The sequence below is a fragment of the Oncorhynchus gorbuscha genome, linkage group LG09 (assembly GCF_021184085.1).
Source record: "Oncorhynchus gorbuscha isolate QuinsamMale2020 ecotype Even-year linkage group LG09, OgorEven_v1.0, whole genome shotgun sequence".
Taxonomy (NCBI): Eukaryota; Metazoa; Chordata; class Actinopteri; order Salmoniformes; family Salmonidae; genus Oncorhynchus; species Oncorhynchus gorbuscha.
The window spans coordinates 29,140,644-29,160,376 of NC_060181.1; the positions used below are offsets into that span (position 1 = coordinate 29,140,644).

At 46.1% G+C, this 19,733-nt stretch overlaps 1 protein-coding gene across 2 annotated transcripts in view; it reads right to left on the reverse strand.

Moving 5' to 3' along the window:
• Positions 1-19,733, reverse strand: part of LOC124043364 (ubiquitin-conjugating enzyme E2 E2-like) — a 49,918-nt gene that overhangs the window by 29,711 nt on the left and 474 nt on the right. Inside the window, exons 1-3 of one of the 2 annotated variants that reach the window (XM_046361913.1) lie at positions 19,425-19,583; positions 17,635-17,826; positions 14,618-14,668 (exon numbers count right to left, since the gene is read on the reverse strand). In XM_046361913.1, coding sequence (XP_046217869.1) covers positions 14,618-14,668; positions 17,635-17,819 — 236 coding nt within the window. In that variant the 5' untranslated portion in view covers positions 17,820-17,826; positions 19,425-19,583. Of the gene's footprint in view, positions 1-14,617; positions 14,669-17,634; positions 17,827-19,424; positions 19,584-19,733 lie in introns of those variants that run through there. The other variant, XM_046361912.1, reaches the window with a different exon arrangement.

A 19,733-nucleotide genomic window follows, 5' to 3' on the forward strand; every position in this document is an offset into this window, starting at 1 on the left:
TACCGCTTGCACCAGTTACCTGATGTGGAATAGAGTTCCATGTAGCCCTGGCTCTATGTAGTACTGTGTGCCTCCCGTAGTCTGTTCTGGACTCTGGGATCGCGAAGAGACCTCTGGTGGCATGTGGGGTATACAGGTATACATGGATACAAGTAGCCTGGGTGCATTCAGAACCTCTGAGCACTATTGCTGAAACCACATGTCAGTTTTGACCACAATCCACTAAGAAAACAGACCTGACCAATTTATCACCATCATTTTATCATTTACATTTACATTTTTACATTTAAGTCATTTAGCAGACGCTCTTATCCAGAGCGACTTACAAATTGGTGCATTCACCTTATGACATCCAGTGGGACAGTCACTTAACAATAGTGCATCTAAAACTTAGGGGGGGTGGGGTGAGAGGGATTACTTAACCTATCCTAGGTATTCCTTAAAGAGGTGGGGTTTCAGGTGTCTCCGGAAGGTGGTGATTGACTCCGCTGTCCTGGCGTCGTGAGGGAGTTTGTTCCACCATTGGGGGGCCAGGGCAGCGAACAGTTTTGACTGGGCTGAGCGGGAGCTGTACTTCCTCAGTGGTAGGGAGGCGAGCAGGCCAGAGGTGGATGAACGCAGTGCCCTTGTTTGGGTGTAGGGCCTGATCAGAGCCTGGAGGTACTGAGGTGCCGTTCCCCTCACAGCTCCGTAGGCAAGCACCATGGTCTTGTAGCGGATGCGAGCTTCAACTGGAAGCCAGTGGAGAGAACGGAGGAGCGGGGTGACGTGAGAGAACTTGGGAAGGTTGAACACCAGACGGGCTGCGGCGTTCTGGATGAGTTGAAGGGGTTTAATGGCACAGGCAGGGAGCCCAGCCAACAGCGAGTTGCAGTAATCCAGACGGGAGATGACAAGTGCCTGGATTAGGACCTGCGCCGCTTCCTGTGTGAGGCAGGGTCGTACTCTGCGGATGTTGTAGAGCATGAACCTACAGGAACCGGCCACCGCCTTGATGTTAGTTGATGCCCATCGACTCGGTCTGTCCTGCCTTCGTTATTCACTCTTTTATTTATTCCTTGTGTCACTACTTCCATTTATTTACTTTGATCTTTCGCTGCATTGTTTGAAAGGACCCGTAACTAAGCGTTTCACTGTTAGTCTACACCTGTTGTTTACGAAAGCATGTGACAGGTACAGTTTTATATATTTCCTCCATCCATACCCTGCCTTCCCTCCAGCTTGCTCTGCCCTCCAGGAGCCATGTATCATGTCAATAACATTAGCAGGTATGTACACAGTACAGGGACGTTGCTGGCATTGCTCGGGCGGGAGGCAGCACGCCTCTGTCCATTTCCCCTCACAACTGGTTAGTTGAGTACTGCTGTAACAACAACAGAGGCAGATATACAGAGAGACAACCAGCCAGGACAGCCTTAGTCCTCTTGCTGTGTGTTTGTCACTGTGTTGAGATATTGGCTGTTAAAGCCAGTGGGGAAGCCAGATAGTTGACAACTATGTGGCTCTACACATTTACTGACATTTGTGGCTGCTTTGCGTGGTGTATTGTTGTCTCTAACTTCTTTGTCCTTTGTGCTGCTGTCTGTGCCCAATAATGTTTGTAGCTTGTTTTGTATTGCTACCATGTTGTGCTGCTGCCATGCGGTGTTCTAATGTGTTGCTGCCATGCTATGTTGTTGTCTTAGGTCTCTCTTTATGTAGTGTTGTGGTGTCTCTCTTGTCATGACATCAGAACTATGAAATAGCACTCGTGTAGTAGCCAAACAAGTGTTAAACAAATCTAAATAGATTTTAGATTATTCAAAGTATCCACCATTTGCCTTGATGACAGCTTTGCACACCAACGAGATCAGATCAGGGTTGGGTTATAAAAAAATATCTGAAACTTTGAACATCCCACAGAGCACCATTAAATCCATTATTAAAAAATGGAATGAATATGGCACCACAACAAACCTGCCAAGAGAGGGCCACCCACCAAAACTCACGGACCAGGCAAGGAGGGCATTAATCAGAGAGGCAACAAAGAGACCAAAGATAACCCTGAAGGAGCTGCAAAGCTCCACAGCGGAGATTGGAGTATCTGTCCATAGAACCACTTTAAGCCATCTGGCACAAACCCAACACCTCTCATCACCATGAGAACACCATCCCCACAGTGAAGCATGATGGGGCAGGATGTTTTTCCATTCTCCAGCATGAAGGAATGATGGATGGCGCTGGTCCTTCTGGAGCTCAGTTGGTAGAGCATGGCGCTTGTAACGCCAGGGTAGTGGGTTCGATTCCCGGGACCACCCATACGTAGAATGTATGCACACATGACTGTAAGTCGCTTTGGATAAAAGCGTCTGCTAAATGGCATATATTATTATTATTATTATTATTATATTATTATTATTAAATAGAGGGAAATTCTTGAGGCAAAGCTGTTTCAGTCTTCCAGGGTTTTGAGACTGGGACGGAGGTTCACCTTCCAGCAGGACAATGACCCTAAGCATACTGCTAAAGCAACACTTGAGTGGTTTAAGCGGACACATTTTTAAATGTCTTGGAATGGCCTTGTCAAAGCCCAGACCTCAATCGAATTGAGAATCTGTGGTATGACTTAAAGATTGCTATCCACCACCGGAACCCATCCAACTTGAAGGACTTGGAGCAGTTTTGCCTTGAAGAATGGGCAAAAATCACAGTGGCTAGATGTACCAAGCTTATAGAGACATACAGAAAGAGACTTGCAGCTGTAATTGCTGCAAAAGGTGGAGGGGGTGAATAGTTCTGTTTTTTTGTCTTATTTCTTGTTTATTTCACAAAAAAAATATTTTGCAACTTCAAAGTGTTATGTAAATCAAATGATACAAACCCCCCAAAAGTCTATTTTAATTCCAGGTTGAAAGGCAACAAAATAGGAAAAATCCCAGCCCTTGTCCCCGCAGGAGGCCTTTTGGTAGGCGGTCATTGTAAGGATTTGCCACTTTTTTTCAATTTTCGCCTAAAATTACATACCCAAATGTAACTGCCTGTAGTTCAGGCCCTGAAACAAGGATATGCATATTCTTGGTACCATTTGAAAGGCTACTCTTTGAAGTTTGTGGAAATGTGAAAGGAATGTAGGAGAATATAACACAATAGATCTGGTAAAAGATCATACAAAGAAAAAAACAACCGTTCTTTTGTATTTTTTTTGTACCATCATATTTGAAATGCAAGGGAAAGGCCATAATGTATTACTCCAGCCTAGGTGCAATTTAGATTTTGACCACTAGATGGCAGCAGTGTATGTGCAAAGTATTAGACTGATCCAACAAACCATTGCATTTCTGTTCAAAATGTTGTATCAAGACTGCCCAAATGTGCCTAATTTGTTTATTAACTAACATGCCTACTTAAATAAAGGATAAATAAAAATATATATTTATAAATGTAGACTATTATCAACAAGTGTGCTCTGTTTTGTTACCTTCTTTCTCTACATCAGCAGGTTCTCCTTTCCTCAATACACACACTTACACAAGACAGTATAAGCCAAACATGAGTCTGTGGGTAATAAAATGATGATGATGATGATGATGTCTGTGTCAATGGACTACCAAAGGATACTGCAGGCTGCATGTTAATGAGGGGCTAATCACTCACCCAACACAGAGACACGATGAGCATCTCTCACAATAACACGGGTGACATTAGTCACATAACTCCACTTTGTCAGAGCCTTTAATCAGCTGTGTCTAACGGCAGAGCAGACTGACAAAAAAGCAAGTAAGGAGATTGGTGAATTGGAAATTATAATGGTGAAATGAGGATCTGTAGTGTGTGAGAAGAAGCATAGCGAGGGAGTGAAGAGCGGGAGAGATGATAAAGACATGTAGAGTGTCTGTGAAAAGAGAACAGAAGAGCAAAGAAGAGAAAGGCCCTCCACCCAGCTGAGGGTAATTAGATCCATAGTGTGAGGTCACAGCAAGTGGAGGAATCTTCCTGGGCCTCTCTTAGCTTCTGTGGACCAGATGGGACTATGACTATATTCTCTCCCTCTCCCCTCCCCTCACCTCCCCTTCAAATTCAAATAAAATAGAATACTACAGCCGAAAGGAGAGGCTAGACTCCAAACATCCCCTTGAACTCATGAAAAAAAACATTTAAAGCATGTTGCTTATTCATGGATTTCTGGTGACATATTACTCCCTCTGATGGAATTCTATTAGAATTCTCTGGCAATAACATCCTACCCTCCTAGCTGAGAGAAAGCGTAATGATGTGGAACATGGAATGCTAAGCATATCATAACAATAGCAGTTGCACTCCAATGCTTCCAAATTGACTGTTTAATTCATCTCTCTTTCTCTCAGAGTAATTTTTACAATGATGTTCTTCTCTTGTTAAAAACGGCTAAGTGCTTGAACTTTTAGTCTCCCTGTGGACTCTGGGATTGCCTGTTTGGCTTGCTGCTGGTTTGTTGGGAAAAACTCAATTCATATGAGTTGACCTGAAGAAATCACTCACTCACTATCTGCCAAGTAAACACTCTTCATATTAAATTATGATATTGACTTGATCATGTTGATATGTGAGTGTGTGCTGTTTATACATTTATACTTTTCACATGAGAGCAGTTCAAATGACTGCTTGGTATGTATGATGATTGTCAGAGACATGGTATGTGACACATTACTACTACACCACACCAATTAGAACCCCCCTTCTACCACCACGGCGATAATCAAAATGCTGTCTTGTTCTCTCCTCCCTCTGTCCTCTCCTCACTAATCTCCACCCTCCTCTCCTTCCTTCCTCCCTCTGTCCCGTCCACCCTCCTCTCTTCCCTCTGTTCTTTCCTTTATGTCCTCTCCGCCCTCCTCTCATCCCTCTGTCCTTTTCACCCTCCTCTCTCCTCTACTCCCTCTGTCCTATACTCCTCTCCTCCCCCCATCTGTCCTCGCCCCCCCGTCTATCCTCTCCTCCCGCTGTCTGTCCTATCCTCCTCTCTCCTCTCCTCCCCCCGTCTATCCTCTCCTCCCCCCGTCTGTCCTCGCCTCCCCGTCTGTCCTCGCCTCCCCCGTCTGTCCTCGCCTCCCCCTGTCTGTCCTCTCCTCCCCCCGTCTGTCCTCTCCTCCCCCCGTCTGTCCTCGCCTCCCCCTGTCTGTCCTCTCCTCCCCCCGTCTGTCCTCGCCTCCCCCTGTCTGTCCTCGCCTCCCCCTGTCTGTCCTCTCCTCCCCCCGTCTGTCCTCGCCTCCCCGTCTGTCCTCTCCTCCCCCCCGTCTGTCCTCTCCTCCCCCCGTCTGTCCTCTCCTCCCCCGTCTGTCCTCGCCTCCCCCTGTCTGTCCTCTCCTCCCCCCGTCTGTCCTCTCCTCCCCCGTCTGTCCTCGCCTCCCCCGTCTGTCCTCGCCTCCCCCTGTCTGTCCTCTCCTCCCCCCGTCTGTCCTCTCCTCCCCCCGTCTGTCCTCGCCTCCCCCCATCTGTCCTCGCCTCCCCATTCTCCTCTCCACCCTCCTCTCCTTCCTCTGTCCTCCTTTCCTCCCTCAAGGCGCCAGAATGCTTCAGTTCGGCTGGCGGCTAGCTTATGTCGGCTAGGCAAACAAAACGAGTGTGCTCGCATAAAAAGCGGCAAAAGTACCGTATGTGCATTTTGAGTCTGAATTTATACACAATAACTCAAGAAATCTGTCATATATTTTTATGCATTTTTATGCTGAGGAGATCTTATTCGCACAATTTTACATTTATTGAAGAATCCTTACAGTCCTTACAGTTGACCAATCAGAGACAAAGGAGCATAGACTTTGTCTATCGAACTTTGGCTGGTCTCAAGAAAGAAATTGTGCGCCGAACAGCCGAAAAACCCCTCACCAAAGTCCAAAACTCTTCTGAACTGTATTGGCTGGGAAGCATGCAGATACTTCTAGTAGAAGCACTAAAAGGACAGCCATTTACTCTACCCTAGACAAAGACTGGTTAACCATCTCTTACCAGAAAACACAGGTGGCCTCACATCACTCAGACCCAGAAACAGGAGGGCTCCACCTCACATCACGCAGACCCAGAAACAGGAGGGCTCCACCTCACATCACTCAGACCCAGAAACAGGAGGGCTCCACCTCACATCACGCAGACCCAGAAACAGGAGGGCTCCACCTCACATCACTCAGACCCAGAAACAGGAGGGCTCCACCTCACATCACTCAGAACCAGAAACAGGAGGGCTCCACAGCAGCCTCTGTTCATGTTATGCATGAAATCTGTGTGTCTCTGAAAAAGCTCCGCAAAGGGTTAAATAGACTCTGCACACTGTGATGTATGCCTCCTCCCTCCCCTGTGCATCAATGTTTCCAGCCTTAGGTCTTAGTCAAGTCTTTGACTATCTCTGAAAGAGCTAACCCAGACGTTTCCAGCCTCCTGTATCATCTTCATCTACAGTATATATACAAGATGATAATAATCAGATCTGAATGCTCATATCGGAGTATGTCTGAAACTGGGAGAGAGACTGCTGCAAGTCAATTACATTGCAAAGCTAATTGAGGCATATATTAGTCAATCACACAGCACCACCGCCCTGATAATCATAGTGTGGAATTAGATATTTTCTCCTTCTGTAGTTCCCCGTTACGATACGCATCAATACTTTCTATTTCACTTCATCACTTCATCACTGTGATGTCTGGAGATGATTACTGGTCTTCATTTAGAATGGATTACTCTGGAACAACACGCTAACACACAATTTTCCTGGGATTATGGAGGAAGGGAGGGAAGGAGAGATAGAGAGAAAGAGGGGGGAGTAGTGACAGAGAATGGGAGAAAGAAAGAAAGAAAGAAAGAAAGAAAGAAAGAAAGAAAGAAAGAAAGAAAGAAAGAAAGAAAAGAAAGAAAGAGAGAAAGAATGAAAGCATGGCCAATCCTCCAAGATATCCATATTGTTTCATTCTGCCAATGGGGGTTTCTTATCAAAACGCTGCCAGGACCATTATGAAAGGATATGGTAATTAACAAAAACACACACACACACGGAGGTAAAAAGGCGTGTTGAGCAGTGAGGCAATATAATGTGTCTGTTGAGGGGGTATTTACATAGCCTTGCAGAGCACTTCTCACATTCAATGAATTAACTCTCTGCTCAGGTGACAAAGATGATTATAAAAGAGAAAATATCCCCTTAGCATCCCATAATATATACTCCACATCCTGTCTGCTTGGCCTGCTTCCTTTCAACATGTTGCGAAATATGTTCTTCAAATGAGACACGTTTCGATGAAAGTTAGACGTGTTTTATTTTCCCAAGGGGAAAGTATCTCGACTCCCTCTGCTCTCTTTAAAATAGGGATAAAAAAAACAGACAGAGAGGAAGGGCGAGAGAAAAAGAAAGGGAGAGAGAGTGAGAGAATGTTTATGAGGTGTTCTGTGATCATGATGAGTGGAGTTGGGTGTCATTGAAATGAGGAGGAAGAGCAGAAGCGGTTCGCTGCAGACGTGAGAAGAAAGGATGGAGAAAAATAAAGAGAAGCTAATGAGCCGTGTGTATTACAGTGTCCGTTCCCTCACATCTGACGCCTCTCACCCGTCCTCCTCTACAGAGACTATTAACACTGTTGTCACGTCAATTAGTCGGTGAGGACAGGCAGAACACACACAGCATTCGATAAACAGATGGTGGATTGTTCTACTCGTAGCACTATTAAAAAGGAATACAGTTCAAAACAAGAGGAAATTAGCCTCATAACTTCTACTGTACTGGGTAGGCTATCATAAATTATCCTAACGGTTTATTACATCCATATATGAACATTTTTATTCATGCTCATTGCTTTTATCTCACAAAATACATGTTGAAATGTTACATTGTTGTGTCAACATTTGCAAACCAAACACTAAACTACACACGTGTTTATAGAAGAATTGGAGGGGAGCTTGGACTAGTTTCTGTAAGAATGAACCAAACACCCCAAGGGGATTCAATACACAGTTCTACGATTCAAGTGTGTCAGAGCTCCCTCACATTGCATTGTACTTAAAGATACTCCAGCAGACTATGGCCAATTATTCACTCATCTCTCTCTCTCTCTCTCTCTCTCTCTCTCTCTCTCTCTCTCTCTCTCTCTCTCTCTCTCTCTCTCTCTCTCTCTCTCTCTCTCTCTCTCTCTCTCTCTCTCTCTCTCTCTCTCTCTCTCTCTCTCTCTCTCTCTCTCCACTCGCCATGAAACTGCTTCAAAATGGACATTCTTCAAATAACAGGTTTTCATACAAATGTCATTTTCAATACAAATGTCTGAAATCTATTCCCCCCCCCCCATCTCCGTTTAGCTCTTTGTCAGTGAATATGATTGTATGCTTCATTGAGATTCTCTGTATCACTCCGGCGGAAATGGTTTTAGAACTGCCACGGGAGTGTTTTTAGTCGTGAAGTTGATTTTCTCTGAATCACCCGCACCTTTTTCAGGTCACAAAAATTCATATTATCTCTCTCTCTCTCTCTCTCCTCAGCTAGTGTGTTTGTGCATTGAAAAGGTGAAAGAGTGCCTTTCCCAGTCGCAAGAGTCAGAGCAAATGCGGTAGCGGCAAGCAACATAACTAGAGTGATCCCAGTAGTGATCTTACTGGCCAATCAGGTCAATCGCTTCTCTTTCTTCTTTTGCTGTGACTCACCATGCACACAGCTCTGATAGGCCTATTCATCTCACAGTCAGCCCAACAGACTGACAAACTGCATTGTAAATGCAGGCGGCACTGCAGTAATGTATACCTGTATACCATTCATCTGAGTGACTCAGCCCGCACAGCACAGGCTCTTCACAATCCCCATTCCTTCTCCGCCATGCACAGCACAGACTGACAAAGTGCCTCAGGTATCACAGATACATAAAACAGGCGGATCAGACAATTAACACGCTTACGCACAAACACATGTGCACACACACACACATATATACAGTGCCTTTGGAAAGTATTCAGACCCCTAGAATTTTACCAAATGTTGTTAGGTTACAGCCTTATTCTAAAATGGATTAAATAAATAAAAATCATCAGCTATCTACACACAATACCCCATAATGACATAGCAAAAACTGCTTTTTATACATTTTTGCAAATGTATTAAAAGTTTAAAACAGAAATACCTGAAGTATTTAGACCCTTTGCTATGAGACTTGAAATTGAGCTCAGGTGCATTCTGGAGATGTCATGTTTTGTCTTATATTGTCTTGTCATTTTGCTTTTCCCTCTGTTCGTTTTCCCCCTGCTGGTCTTTTTAGGTTCGTTCCCCTTTTTCTCTCTCCCTTCCTCTCTCTCTTCTCTCTATCGTTCCGTTCCTGCTCCCAGCTGTTCCTATTCCCCTAATCAATCATTTAGTCTTCCCACACCTGTTCCCTATCTTTTTCCCTGATTAGAGTCCCTATTTCTCCCCTTGTTGTCCGTTTCTGCCCTGTCGGATCCTTGTCTATTGTTCACCGTGCTGTGTCTGTGTATCGCCCTGTCGTGTCGTGTTTCCCTCAGATGCTGCGTGGTGAGCAGGTGTCTGAGTCTGCTACGTTCAAGTGCCTTCCCGAGGCAACCTGCTGTTCATGATCGAGTCTCCAGTCTGTTCTCGTCATTACGAGTGGAATTATGCTTTATGATTGTAGATTTACTTTACTGGATTAAAGACTCTGTTTTCGCCAAGTCGCTTTTGGGTCCTCATTCACCTGCATAACAGAAGGATCCGACCAAAGAATGGACCCAGCGACTACAGACGCTCGTAACACTGCCGTCGAGATCCAAGGAGCCATGCTCGGCAGACACGAGCAGGAATTGTCTGCTGCTCGCCATGCCGTGGAGAACCTGGCCGCTCAGGTTTCCGACCTCTCTGGACAGTTCCAGAGTCTTCGTCTCGTGCCACCTGTTACTTCCTGGCCTGCCGAGCCTCCGGAACCTAGGGTTAATAACCCACCTTGCTACTCCGGGCAGCCCACGGAGTGCCGCTCCTTTCTCACCCAGTGTGATATTGTGTTCTCTCTCCAACCCAACACATACTCTAGAGAGAGAGCTCGGGTTGCTTACGTCATTTCACTCCTTACTGGCCGGGCTCGAGAGTGGGGCACAGCTATCTGGGAGGCAAGGGCTGATTGTTCAAACAATTACCAGAACTTTAAAGAGGAGATGATTCGGGTTTTTGACCGTTCAGTTTTTGGTAGGGAGGCTTCTAGGGCCCTGGCTTCCCTATGCCAAGGTGATCGATCCATAACGGATTACTCTATAGAGTTTCGCACTCTTGCTGCCTCTAGTGACTGGAACGAGCCGGCGCTGCTCGCTCGTTTTCTGGAGGGACTCCACGCAGTGGTTAAAGATGAGATTCTCTCCCGGGAGGTTCCTTCCAGTGTGGACTCTTTGATTGCTCTCGCCATCCGCATAGAACGACGGGTAGATCTTCGTCACCAAGCTCGTGGAAGAGAGCTCGCGTCAACGGTGTTTTCCTGCTCCGCATCGCAACCATCTCCCTCCTCTGGCTCAGAGACTGAGCCCATGCAGCTGGGAGGTATTCGCATCTCGACTAAGGAGAGGGAACGGAGGATCACCAACCGCCTGTGCCTCTATTGCGGACTTGCTGGACATTTTGTCAATTCATGTCCAGTAAAAGCCAGAGCTCATCAGTAAGCGGAGGGCTACTGGTGAGCGCTACTACTCAGGTCTCTCCATCTAGATCCTGTACTACTATGTCGGTCCATCTACGCTGGACCGGTTCGGGTGCTACATGCAGTGCCTTGATAGACTCTGGGGCTGAGGGTTGTTTCATGGACGAAGCATGGGCTCGGAAACATGACATTCCTTTCAGACAGTTAGACAAGCCTACGCCCATGTTCGCCTTAGATGGTAGTCATCTTCCCAGTATCAGATTTGAGACACTACCTTTAACCCTCACAGTATCTGGTAACCACAGTGAGACTATTTCTTTTTGATTTTTCGTTCACCTTTTACACCTGTTGTTTTGGGTCATCCCTGGCTAGTATGTCATAATCCTTCTATTAATTGGTCTAGTAATTCTATCCTATCCTGGAACGTTTCTTGTCATGTGAAGTGTTTAATGTCTGCCATCCCTCCCATTTCTTCTGTCCCCACTTCTCAGGAGGAACCTGGCGATTTGACAGGAGTGCCGGAGGAATATCATGATCTGCGCACGGTCTTCAGTCGGTCCCGAGCCAACTCCCTTCCTCCTCACCGGTCGTATGATTGTAGTATTGATCTCCTTCCGGGGACCACTCCTCCTCGGGGTAGACTATACTCTCTGTCGGCTCCCGAACGTAAGGCTCTCGAGGATTATTTATCTGTGTCTCTTGACGCTGGTACCATAGTGCCTTCTTCCTCTCCGGCCGGGGCGGGGTTCTTTTTGTTAAGAAAAAGGACGGTACTCTGCGCCCCTGCGTGGATTATCGAGGGCTGAATGACATAACGGTTAAGAATCGTTATCCGCTTCCCCTTATGTCATCAGCCTTCGAGATTCTGCAGGGAGCCAGGTGCTTTACTAAGTTGGACCTTCGTAACGCTTACCATCTCGTGCGCATCAGAGAGGGGGACGAGTGGAAAACGGCGTTTAACACTCCGTTAGGGCATTTTGAGTACCGGGTTCTGCCGTTTGGTCTCGCCAATGCGCCAGCTGTTTTTCAGGCATTAGTTAATGATGTTCTGAGAGACATGCTGAACATCTTTGTTTTTGTCTATCTTGACGATATCCTGATTTTTTCACCGTCACTCGAGATTCATGTTCAGCACGTTCGACGTGTTCTACAGCGCCTTTTAGAGAATTGTCTCTACGTGAAGGCTGAGAAGTGCTCTTTTCATGTCTCCTCCGTTACTTTTCTCGGTTCCGTTATTTCCGCTGAAGGCATTCAGATGGATTCCGCTAAGGTCCAAGCTGTCAGTGATTGGCCCGTTCCAAGGTCACGTGTCGAGTTGCAGCGCTTTCTAGGTTTCGCTAATTTCTATCGGCGTTTCATTCGTAATTTCGGTCAAGTTGCTGCCCCTCTCACAGCTCTTACTTCTGTCAAGACGTGTTTTAAGTGGTCCGGTTCCGCCCAGGGAGCTTTTGATCTTCTAAAAGAACGTTTTACGTCCGCTCCTATCCTCGTTACTCCTGACGTCACTAGACAATTCATTGTCGAGGTTGACGCTTCAGAGGTAGGCGTGGGAGCCATTCTATCCCAGCGCTTCCAGTCTGACGATAAGGTTCATCCTTGCGCTTATTTTTCTCATCGCCTGTCGCCATCTGAACGCAACTATGATGTGGGTAACCGCGAACTGCTCGCCATCCGCTTAGCCCTAGGCGAATGGCGACAGTGGTTGGAGGGCGACCGTTCCTTTGTCGTTTGGACAGACCATAAGAACCTTGAGTACATCCGTTCTGCCAAACGACTTAATGCCCGTCAAGCTCGTTGGGCGTTGTTTTTCGCTCGTTTCGAGTTTGTGATTTCTTACCGTCCGGGTAGCAAAAACACCAAGCCTGATGCCTTATCCCGTCTGTTTAGTTCTTCTGTGGCTTCTACTGATCCCGAGGGGATTCTTCCTTATGGGCGTGTTGTCGGGTTGACAGTCTGGGGAATTGAAAGACAGGTTAAGCAAGCACTCACGCACACTGCGTCGCCGCGCGCTTGTCCTAGTAACCTCCTTTTTCGTTCCTGTTTCCACTCGTCTGGCTGTTCTTCAGTGGGCTCACTCTGCCAAGTTAGCTGGTCATCCCGGTGTTCGAGGCACTCTTGCGTCTATTCGCCAGCGCTTTTGGTGGCCGACTCAGGAGCGTGACACGCGCCGTTTCGTGGCTGCTTGTTCGGACTGCGCGCAGACTAAGTCAGGTAACTCTCCTCCTGCCGGTCGTCTCAGACCGCTCCCCATTCCTTCTCGACCATGGTCTCACATCGCCCTAGACTTCATTACCGGTCTGCCTTTGTCTGCGGGGAAGACTGTGATTCTTACGGTTGTCGATAGGTTCTCTAAGGCGGCACATTTCATTCCCCTCGCTAAACTTCCTTCCGCTAAGGAGACGGCACAAATCATCATCGAGAATGTGTTCAGAATTCATGGCCTCCCGTTAGACGCCGTTTCAGACAGAGGCCCGCAATTCACGTCACAGTTTTGGAGGGAGTTCTGTCGTTTGATTGGTGCGTCCATCAGTCTCTCTTCCGGGTTTCATCCCCAGTCTAACGGTCAAGCAGAGAGGGCCAATCAGACGATTGGTCGCATACTACGCAGCCTTTCTTTCAGAAACCCTGCGTCTTGGGCAGAACAGCTCCCCTGGGCATAATACGCTCACAACTCGCTTCCTTCGTCTGCTACCGGGTTATCTCCGTTTCAGAGTAGTCTGGGTTACCAGCCTCCTCTGTTCTCATCCCAGCTTGCCGAGTCCAGTGTTCCCTCCGCTCAAGCGTTTGTCCAACGTTGTGAGCGCACCTGGAGGAGGGTGAGGTCTGCACTTTGCCGTTACAGGGCACAGACTGTGAGAGCCGCCAATAAACGTAGGATTAAGAGTCCAAGGTATTGTTGCGGCCAGAGAGTGTGGCTTTCCACTCGCAACCTTCCTCTTACGACAGCTTCTCGTAAGTTGACTCTGCGGTTCATTGGTCCGTTCCGTGTCTCCCAGGTCGTCAATCCTGTCGCTGTGCGACTGCTTCTTCCGCGACATCTTCGTCGCGTCCATCCTGTCTTCCATGTCTCCTGTGTCAAGCCCTTTCTTCGCACCCCCGTTCGTCTTCCCTCCCCCCCTCCCGTCCTTGTCGAGAGCGCACCTATTTACAAGGTACGTAGGATCATGGACATGCGTTCTGCCCTGTCGGATCCTTGTCTATTGTTCACCGTGCTGTGTCTGTGTATCGCCCTGTCGTGTCGTGTTTCCCTCAGATGCTGCGTGGTGAGCAGGTGTCTGAGTCTGCTACGTTCAAGTGCCTTCCCGAGGCAACCTGCAGTTCATGATCGAGTCTCTAGTCTGTTCTCGTCATTACGAGTGGAATTATGCTTTATGATTGTAGATTTACTTTACTGGATTAAAGACTCTGTTTTCGCCAAGTCGCTTTTGGGTCCTCATTCACCTGCATAACAGGAGACAGGATCGTGTTGAGGCACAGATCTGGCGAAGGGTACCAAAACAATTCTGCAGCATTGAAGGTCGCCAACAACACGGTTGCCTCCATCATTCTTAATTGGAAGAAGTTTGGAACCACCAAGACTCTTCCTAGAGCTGGCCGCCCAGCCAAACTGAGCAATCGGGGGAGAAGGAAATTTGGTCAGAGAGGTGACTAAGAACCCGATGGTCACTCTGACAGAGCTCCAGAGTTCCTCTGCGGGGATGGGAGAACCTTCCAGAAGGGCAACCATCTCTACAGCATTCAACCCATATCAGGCCTTTATGGTAGAGTGGCCAGACAGAAGCCGCTCCTCAGTAAAAAGCACATGACAGCCTGCTTGGAGTTTGCCAAAAGGAACATAAAGACTCTCATTGTGAGGTATTGTGTGTCGATTGATGAGGGAAAAAATGATTTAATCTATCTTAGAATAAGGCTGTAACCTAACAAAATGTGGAAAAAGTCAAGGGGTCTGAATATGTTCCGAAGGCACTGTACACACACTGAAGTACAGACAGTCATAAAACAGACATTGAACAAGCTCCTACCTGCAGTTAGGTGGCGGGTCCAAGGTTATCTCAGCCAGCTCCTTCTGAATCCTGGGGAATGAGGAGGAACACACATTACACACACACTTTATATACATTACACACAAACATCACATACAGATTAAATATACGTAATGCTGAACCCACACAGAAACACGCGACATACTAGCTAGCCGGTGTGTTGTAAAAATCCTGTCTACACACTGAATAACTTATTGATTTCCTAATGAGCTCCTAGCATTGTGATTGAATACAGGAATACATCCTGTCAAGCTATATCAATATAGGGACGCACTGTTGAATTCCTCCTCTTGTTTCATGGGCCTGTGCAAATTGACATTGACTACAGACAGGCCTTGCTGTGTAAAAGAGTCATATTTGCTTTCTGGACAAATCAACTATGAATCTGATATTGAGATGAGGATTTTAATGACTCAGGGTGGAATAAATCTGACTGATTTAGTCTCTCTCTCTCTCTCTCTCTCTCTCTCTCTCTCTCTCTCTCTCTCTCTCCCCCTACTCTCCCCTCCCTCTTTCTATCCTTCCCTCTCTTACTTTCTCCCCCTTCCTCTCTCCCTACATGTTGGAATCCTTTCCACAGCTAACAGCTAGACTAAATAAAGGTTTACTTTAGTGAGTAGACAGGGATCAAGACAGGGTTCAATTACACTGTCGTACACAGCACTGCTCATTACATACCTATGCTAATGATTTGCTCTGAGGATTCTAACAGCCAGGTGCTGTTTTTATTTTATTTTTTACAATCAATGACTTCACCGTCCATTAAGGCTGCAATATTCCACTCACACTGAGACAACCCTGACAACAAGCTACTCTCCAGGGTTTGGGAACTGGTTCAGGGAACAAAACCAAAAAAACAGAAAAGAATGAGAACTGGGAACGAAAGTGATCTATACTGTTCCGGAACAGAACTGTTATTTTTTTCCCCCAGTGCCACAAAAAAACACAACAAAGTGCCTATGCAAAGTACTCTCTCTGTCACTCAGAAACTTATTCCAGTGTCTGCCTGCCAGCTAAACATCTTTAGCAGTGTGTGTGCATGTATAGGCTACCTACCCCTCCGAATTATAAACTACTGTAGCCTACAGACGTTACAAGCGTGATTCAGAAATTAGGAAGAGAGATTTTTAATTGGTCCCACATTAAGCCAACTCTTTCTTGGAAGTTCAAAGACATTCAAAGTTCCCTCATAGAAGTCGCTCCTCTGTAGGTATAATTCTGTGGGCCTAATTCAGATAATGCATGTCATAACAAGATGCCCAGTGCTTCAAGCCTCCTCCTCCACCCTCTCTCGCTTTCCCCCCACACGCAAAATTTCAGTCGCACCTCGCGCCCTACACTTGTCTATCCAATGCATGTAAACAACTAACTATAGCTTGCTGCTCTATCTGCACTGATTGGTGAAGTAATTTAATGTTGATTTCAGAGGTTTAAAAAGGAGCCGAAAGGAACGATATGAAACATAACTTTTTTGGTGTTTAAACTGGTTCAGATATATATTTTCCTGGTCGGAACAGTGGAACAGAACAACAACAAAAATGGTTCTGTCTACTAAACGATTGGAAAATAATTTTGCTTCAAACCCCTGCTACTCACATGAATAATCATAAACCTAAAGATTTTGAGATATAAGCCTAGTTCCGAATGTATAAAGCGTCTCAGAGTAGGGGTGATGATGTAAATTAGGTCCTCCATGTCCATAACAATTTGATTCATTATGATCTAAAAGGCAAAACTGATCCTAGTCTGAGACGCTTCATGTGGCCCCTGGCCCTAAATCATCTATGCACAATGCTCGCAACAACTGTTGTTACTATCTGTCATTGTAAATAAGAATTTGTTATTAACTGACTTGCCTAGTTAAATAAAGGTAAAAATGTTTAAAAAATAAATAAAATAGATATAAAAAATAATAATAATAAACCCCCCCCAAAAAACATATGAACATATAAATATGGTTTAAAACTGCACAAAAAATAATAAATATAAAAAAATTAAAATTAAAAAAAGATACTTTCAAAAAAATATTTACATCTGCTAGATGAGCTATACAAATAGTCAGCTGCAGCCATGGGGGAGGACAACGACAAGCAGCCTTCCAATATCAGGAGACAGGGAAGCATCACAACATCAGTTGAAATGGCACACCTCCGCTCACCACCCCTACCACCACCGCTGCCGCCACCACCACGGCTCAGAGCGGGAGAGAACCTAAGGTGGTCATTTTGTTCATTTAACCTGTCATCGCTGTCGCTGTCGACTCATTCCCTCGTTCCTCTCCAAATGTCACGCCATGGAGGAATGTGCACACATACACACACACACGGACACACACAGAGGAGTGCTGACAGGTAGGCACCACACCTCAAAGAGTGAGTGAGCGATGGCAGAACAAACGACAGCAGATCCCCTCATCTCCTCTGTGTGCTTGTATTGATAATAAACTCTCTGGTTCATGATGAGAGGAGACTGAGGGTAAATCATTGTGCAGTGGGAAAAGACGTCTTTCTGCAAGGGGCTGTATAACTGTAATACAATCACCACGGTTATGGAGTAAGTAGTTCCCAGGCTTGAATGCACAGTACGCTCTGTAATTTCATCTACAGTATTTTCTCCTGAAGTGGCAAACTTTACCTGGTGAGGCTGCAGGCTGTTAAGAGAGGATGGAGGGAGGAATAAATGAGAAAATGAACGAGGGAATCCATGGGGAAATGGACTAATTACAGAACATGCAGGCCTCCCTTGTTCATGTTCACGCATCCATGGGCTCTCTCTCTGTGACACAAACACTTTGTTTTTCTCTAATGTCCCACAGACCATTGAATTTCATAATAACCCATTGATGGTTATAATAAATCCACTGCTTCAAGGTGCATCTGAGTCAATATCATCTCCGTATTATACTGTTTATGAAGTACTTTTGAACAAGACCATTAAGGACACTTCCTTACACAACCTACATGGACAGAATAGATTAGAGAGAATTGCAGCTATACCTCTTGGCGCTGGTGGAGAGCTTGGCAGCGGTCTTGCTGGATATCTTGGCCTCTTTCTTCTTGGGCGTTGTCTGAACTCGCTCCTGACCCGGAGGGGCCACCTCTCTCTGCTCCACGTCCCAGCTGCCTCCACTTGTGTTGGGACTGTCTTCTGGCCTCGAGCTGGGCTGCACCTCACTGGACATCCTGGCACTAGGACACACATGCATTCGGGGGCACACACACAGATAAGTCGAAGGTTTGGGGTTTCCCTAGACACCTTACAAAGCAGGCGTATCACCTGACTAAAGATATAGCAATCAAAGGTTTGAATCCTATTGGTTCGGTGGTTGTCTTTCAGTCAGTGGCTATTCTGTTAGAAGTACAGTATTAAAAACCAAACCACCAGAGGCAGCCAGCCAGCCACAGCCAACAGAATTAAATACTGTTCCCCTCCTAGGTCTCAGGTCTTTTAAAGGTCATTATAGTAAGGCAGGCAGGTTCCATGTCCCCACAGACCAGCTCACACTACAGCCTCTATAATTAAAGCTCCTTCTACAAGGTCGCATTGAGGAAATGTAATTTCCCAACATACCATATGAGCCTTCAAGGTGAAGCTGTGCATTTTAAACATTCACAGAATGAGAAGTAGTTGTTTGAGTAAATGGGGGCTGTGTGCAGTGTGCAGTGTGCGTGTGTGTGTGTGTGTGTGTGTGTGTGTGTGTGTGTGTGTGTGTGTGTGTGTGTGTGTGTGTGTGTGTGTGTGCGTGCGTGCGTGCGTGCGTGCGTGCGTGCGTGCGTGCGTGCGTGTGTAGGGCTACTGTAAAGGAGCAGATGGTTGCTGAAATGAGCATCACATTCCAGAAAGAGCATGACGACAGACAGCAGATCTTCAATCAACGCAAAGTGCAGCTGTACCACACACACTTTGGTCATGAACACTCAGAATCCGTTGGACAACATTCTGCACAGACAGTAATTGGATGCATTAACACATTTTTCTCTTGATGCAGTGATTGGTGATTTCTACTGAGGCAACTGATGAGTGTTGTTAATAGGCTAAGCATACAATAACAATGCATGATCTTCTAGGAAACATTATGTTTCTGTTCGATTTGATTGATTCTACTCTATGAATCATATCTATTTGAAAAGTGAAATACTTATGGTCAATTGAAATACTGTGAGATTTGGCTATCAAAGACCTTGACGCACATACATGTAACAATAACATAACACCATCAATGCAACCCCCCAAATGAGGATATCGTTCTTCTCCCAGGTCATCGGCTCTTTAAACACTTACAGTGTTCTCCTTTTGAAATGGACCGGTGATGATAAAAAAACAGCTGAAAAGTAACGAATCCCGTGCTGCATTGGTCTCACAGTCATTCATACAACAACAGATAAGAATGAGCACATTTTTCTTTTGTTGTCTAAATAATCCCTGTTGTCACGCGGGGCTGTCACAATAACTGAGCCAGTAGGTCTACTGCTGGGGGAGCAGCCCTCACATCGCGTGCACCCCACGCAATTGAGGAGGCCTAAAAATGAACACCCCAACAGTAATAGGAGAACCCTCGTGTTCCCTCATTGCCTAAAGATACGCTGCCACACAAAACAAATCGTTCGCAGCAGCATGAGTGAAATATTAGCTGAGAAGCTTTTTAGTTCCCACATCAAGAAGAGTCATCTAGAAACCAAAGACACCGCCCCCCCCTATATGAGGATATTGTTCTTCTCCCGGGCCATCGGGTCTTTAAACATTACTTTCAATGTGCAGTTGTTACAATGTTTCAGAAAGAGATTACCTTCCAAATAGTTGACGCACAGACGGTCGACGCAAACAATGTTCTATCAACACCTGAAGTAGGCTATATCCTGTGTGTTGCTCGACCGTTCTATTCGATCTTGGTCTCCGCTTTCGTTATCCGCTCTGGCTGTGAGAGAATGAGACAACCGGACCGCCTCTGAGCGCGCGCTCTCATTTTTTTCTTACACAGTGGGTACACGAGTACGCGCAACCAAGTGTGTGTGTATTGCGCTGTTCTAATGGGGTAACAAGCATTGGCTGTAGAGGAATAACGGTAAAACCTAACAATATATAATGAATAGGTTAC